This window comes from Phocoena sinus, chromosome X (assembly GCF_008692025.1).
Source record: "Phocoena sinus isolate mPhoSin1 chromosome X, mPhoSin1.pri, whole genome shotgun sequence".
Classification (NCBI taxonomy): domain Eukaryota; kingdom Metazoa; phylum Chordata; class Mammalia; order Artiodactyla; family Phocoenidae; genus Phocoena; species Phocoena sinus.
In genome coordinates, this window is record NC_045784.1 from 130046785 (window position 1) to 130051701 (window position 4917).

General features: G+C 58.8%; 1 protein-coding gene across 1 annotated transcript; it reads right to left on the reverse strand.

Annotated features, from left to right (window-relative positions):
* Positions 1-3643: 3643 nt before the first annotated feature.
* On the reverse strand, positions 3644-4492 carry LOC116747267 (melanoma-associated antigen 8-like). Its single transcript, XM_032619042.1, has one exon. It carries the CDS (start codon positions 4490-4492, stop codon positions 3644-3646), a length of 849 nt encoding a protein of 282 aa, XP_032474933.1.
* Between the last annotated feature and the right edge of the window lie 425 nt (positions 4493-4917).

The following is a 4917-nucleotide window of genomic DNA, read 5'->3' on the forward strand; positions in this document are numbered from 1 at the left end:
GCTGGGGCTGGGGAATGGGGGCTTCTCGGGAAACAGGGCCACGGCTGAGACAACTCACACCAGCCCCTCAGGGGGCAGGCTCAGCGCACGTAGAGAACGTCAGAGTTTCACGCTGACGGGCAGCAGCTCCCGTGTGCCCTGCCCCGCCCTGGTCAGGACTGGCTGGGTGCCGGGGTGGTGTGTGCTCGTCCAGAGTCTACTGGGGAGGGTGCTGCTGCCCCCCTGAAAAGTGCCTCCCTGAATGTCCCTGGGGCGCTCTTGGCGTGTCCCGGCCGCTGCTGCGTTGCCTGCCACGGCCGTCCCTGGGCTAGCACTGTCCCCCATCAGTCAGTTCACTGCACGAACGGGCACTAGGAATCCCTGCTTTCCCCCGGCAGTGCCCCACGGGGCTCTGGTCCTGGAGCACCCGTTGTCCCAAGAGCACCCATTTCCTGCTGGGGTCCAGGGCTGCAGCTCACCGGCAGAGGCATCTGCTCCCGCCTGCCTCCCCCGGCCAGCCCAGGGCAGGTCAGATGGGGTCTGGTGGGTGCTGTTCCTTCCACCTCTCTGGGGCGGCGGACCCTCTTCACAGCCTGCATCACCGGGACCCCAAAGCCCTCTCCTGCCTGGCTCCTTTCCAAAACCCTCATGCGGGTCTGCGGGTCTGCGGGTGGCTGGGGCCTGGGGGAGCGTCCTGGGGACCACCCCTGCCATCTGCTACAGCCTGTCCCTCTGCTCAAACACCCTGATCGGGGACACCAGAGTCCTAGGCGGCTCTGCGGGTGGCTGACAGGACACGCCTGTGCCTCTCGCACTCAGGCTCAAAAACCAAAACCTCACGGTCACATTCAGAAGGCCATCAGTGTACTCAAACATTTGGGCATTACGTAGGGAATGATTTCAAAATAAGTCGGAAGCACAGAGATTCGCCCCACATCCCCGCGGCAATGATCATCACTTACCAACCACGAGGAGGCTCGCCGAGTGGCTGCATCACGTCCTGCCAGCTCCACCCGAACCATGATATTGGTGGGGGGGGGGGCGGGGGGTTATGCTTCTCTGGGACTTTCAGATAAACATACATGCACGAGGTCATCAGGACCGGGGCCTAAGCGGCTCTTAGTCGGGGGACAGGCAGGGCAAAAGCCAGGCTGTGCAGACCGAGGCCAGGTTCCGGACAGAGTGGGCGCTGTGAGCAGCAGGGTCACCCTGAGGGGGACTCGGGGCTGGGCCCCACGAGGACGCCCCCGACCCCAACAGGGCCGTTCGGCAGCTGGCGGCTGCCCTCCTGACAGAGACTCAGCACAGCCCCGCGGGGACGGATGGGTGCAGCTCAGGGACCTAAGGGTGCGGGTTGCTTGAGGGAAATGCCCTCCGCCAGCTCCCTGTGGGGCAGCCTCTCTCTGGAACACCTCCAACCCTGCCCAGGGCCTTAAAGGCACAGAGTCTGGCATCTCACATCTAAGGGTCAGAGGCTCAGGACTTAAGACCCTGGGGGAGGAAGCACAGTGGTCTGTGTCTGTGTTGTCATGGCTTGAGGACTAACCCCCGACCCCGGTGTGCCTTCGATACAGATGGCCGTGACAAAAATGCTTCTGCTCAGAATTCAGTGGCAAAGGGTCATCCCATGACCCCTCCTAAGTGAAGAGGACTCTGGCAGTGCTGTGTCCCCACTTGTGCGGGGAGGAGAGGAAGACAAGATGGGGACGAGCACCTGACGGCTCTCCAATGCTACACTGCCTAGTAGAGGCTCAACAAAAGCAGGGCTTACCTTTTGTGATGACAAAGTCCCCTTCTTTTCCGGCAGGAGTGTCTGAGCAGGTTACATTGGCCCTGAAATTCTCCACCTTTTCCAAGTGCCCACCTGCTATATGGCAGGTGCTTCAAATCCAGGATCCCACGTAAGGTTCACGTTGTCGTACGGCGCTCAGCAGGAAGGGCCGCCTCTTTAGCCCCCGGCGCCGTCTGCACCTCCCACTGCAGTGACCTCCCAATCCCATTAGGCCCAGAAGTTGCTCCTTCCTTTCGATGCCAGGTCACAGCCCAAACCTGTGGGTCTCTGATGCCGCCATATTTCTGCACCTGCCTGAACGTGGGGACACTGGCGGATGTAGCTTCTTAGTGGGTAGGACTTATTTCTAGTATTATTCTGATCCCAGACTCTGTCCTTCTCCCCTCTGGAAGTTGCTTTCTTTTCATGACATCTCAGAGAATTTGCAGCTCCATAGGAAACGGAATAGAAAACCAGTCAAAATTGCTGTTCTGTGTGTTTAACTCCTGCAGGATATATTATTCAATTTGGATGTGTGTGTGTGTGTCTGTCGGCATGGAGGGAAGGGTGGTGATTTCCCCAGCTGGGTGCAGCTCACGCAAAGCTCCCAGGATTCCAGTCACACGGCGACTCCTTTCCACTTTGGCAGCCTCTCTTCTTCCAAACCCCCTATTTTCATCCATTTCATCCCACTGAAATCTAGACCTTGCTCACAAGTGGCCAAAGTAAACTCCAGGTGACTAAAATGGTCGTTTCCATACGGTTGGTAATTGGCTCTCCCAGGGCAGGGAGAGGAGGGCCAGCCCCGGGAATACCGAGCAGGGCTTCAAAGAGCAAGACCCTCATTTCTCTGGAAATCCTTGCAGATGGCGAGTATGAAACACCTACCTCTTCACTGTGGCCCACTGCAATGCAACAAGAGCCAGCACCCCTTCCTTCCTGCCCCAGGGCGAGATTTCTCTCGGCTTTATCCATGGCCCAGAAGGACATCTCACAGCAATGTCCCATTTCAGACTTGCCCCTCCAACCCAAGACACACCCTCTGCATGTCTGGCTGCTGCCACCGCCCAGCTTCATCACCATCACCTCCCACAGAAGGAACCCCCACTTCCCAAAGGCCCAAAGTGCCCTGGCTCGGGGCACTTAACACTCCAGGGTTCGCTCCTGGAGCCCCACCGCCTCGTCCCATGTTGTCTTATTCTGTGGGACTTAGGGGACGTCTCACCACCTCCCTCATGTGACAGCGGCTCCTAGACCATCACTCTAGGTGCGGGTGTGTCCTGCTTTTCCTAGCGTTCCCGCTACTAACACAGGCCCTTCCGGAGAGCAGAGGCTCCGTGGAGGTCTGCGGAATAAACAAGCCAGTGGGCAGGGGGCTTATTGACAGAGATGAACCTTCTCCTACTTTCTTAAAATACCCGTGCAAATCCAACTCAACAGAGATAGTTCGTTTTATTTACAGAATGACAGACAAGACACGGAAGCAAGAACTGGAACAACAATGGCTTTTATTTTTCTATTTCTTCCCCCATCTATATCACTGCTAAGTACTTCCACGTTTCCAGAGCAGTTCTGATTCCAAATCCCTGTTATCTTGTACACGGTCACAAAACGAACTGGGAGATTTCCCAACCTCTCCTACAAAACAGCAAAACTCTTGTTCTTGAACTGAGTTAGTGCAAATACCTGTGGGATTAACGTCATACACAAAGTTAGACACTGAAGCTTGTTTAGTCTTCTATTCAAAGAACCAACATTTGAAAAATTCCTAAAGAAAACAGACATGGAAGTCCATGTCAACATACGCAACAGGAACCCAAAATGCCGCACGCCGGCTTCCCCCACCTCGCCCGACTCCCACTGCTTAGAAGGCTGACCGCTCCCTCTTCAAACTCAGAGTGAAGGATCAGCCCCCCTTCCTGCCCCACGGGGGAAGCTGCTGGACGTGGGACCGGCTGCTGCTCTGGCTGAGGCTCCCTCTTCCTCATCGCTCACGCTCTCTGCAGACACGGATGGGAAGAACCTGGGATCCATGCTATTGATCCTGAGCAGATGCTGCAGGACCTGCCACTTGCTGGTCTCCGCGTAGGCCCGGGGACCCCACAGGAACTCGTAGCGGGCAGGGTCGCTGTGGGGCACCTGCCGGTACTCCAGGTAGCCCTCCTGCACCCACACTTTGGTGAGCAGCTCCCTCCCGTAACACAACCCCAGGTTGCCTAGCACTCTCCACACCTCCTCCTCAGGAATCCGGTCACCGAACAGGGTGGACATGGTCAGGACCATCACCAGGAGGCCGGCCTCGGGCGTGCGCTGCCCGTCGCTCAGCACTGCATCCCAGGTGAGGCTCAGGGTGGGGACTAGGACGTAGGTGCGCTCGCGGGGGTCCACCTCCTTCACGTCCACGCCAAACACCAGCTGCAGGCACTCACAAACGACGCGGAAGACCTCGGGGAAGTGGTCCCGATGCCCCGGGAGAAACGTACTCAGCATCTCCGCCTTGGAGGTCGGCTCCCCGGTACGAAACTTGACGAGCAGGAAAGCCACCAGGTCAGCCATCAGCACAGCAAGTAACTCAGGGGGCAAGGACTCGGCATAGGCGGAGAAGGAGGGGGCTCCAGGGGAGGCGGAGGACCAGGGGGATGCGGCCTCCTCTCCCGCAGCCCCCAGCAGCAGCGCCTCCACCGGACCCTGGGCCGGGACTGGGGCCTGAAGGTCGGCCTGAGGCTGGCGGAGCTCACTCATCTCGACCGGGGACCTGATCACTGGGGTCGAGCCGCCCACGGGAGTGTGGGCACGGATGACAGGCGGGAAACTCATACCTGGGGAAGAGAGGGGGTGTGAGCGGCCTGAGCGGAGAAAGGCACCCTGGGCAGCTCTAAGAAAGGCCACTTACAGGTCTCGTCTTAAGGGCTGCCCTCGGGCCTCACAGTGGCACTCCTCCTGGGCGGCCTGTCCCGTGCCAACCTGAAGAAGGAAGTGAGGGAGCTCCTCAGGGTACAGCCAGCACGGCCCCAGTTTCTGGGGCTGACAGGGCAATGGGGGTGACTTGGGTGTTGTGGGGTGCCTCTGTTCTGGGAGGAGGAGCCCCTGCGTACACACTCAGGGCACGCACCTCCCCTTGACTCCTGGCACTGCCTGGGCCTCCTCTGCTCTGTACCCCGAGGACA

Coding starts and splice junctions, on each gene's coding strand:
- LOC116747267 (XM_032619042.1), bottom strand. CDS start 4,492: ATGAGTGAGCTCCGCCAGCCTCAGGCCGACCTTCAGGCCCCAGTCCCG.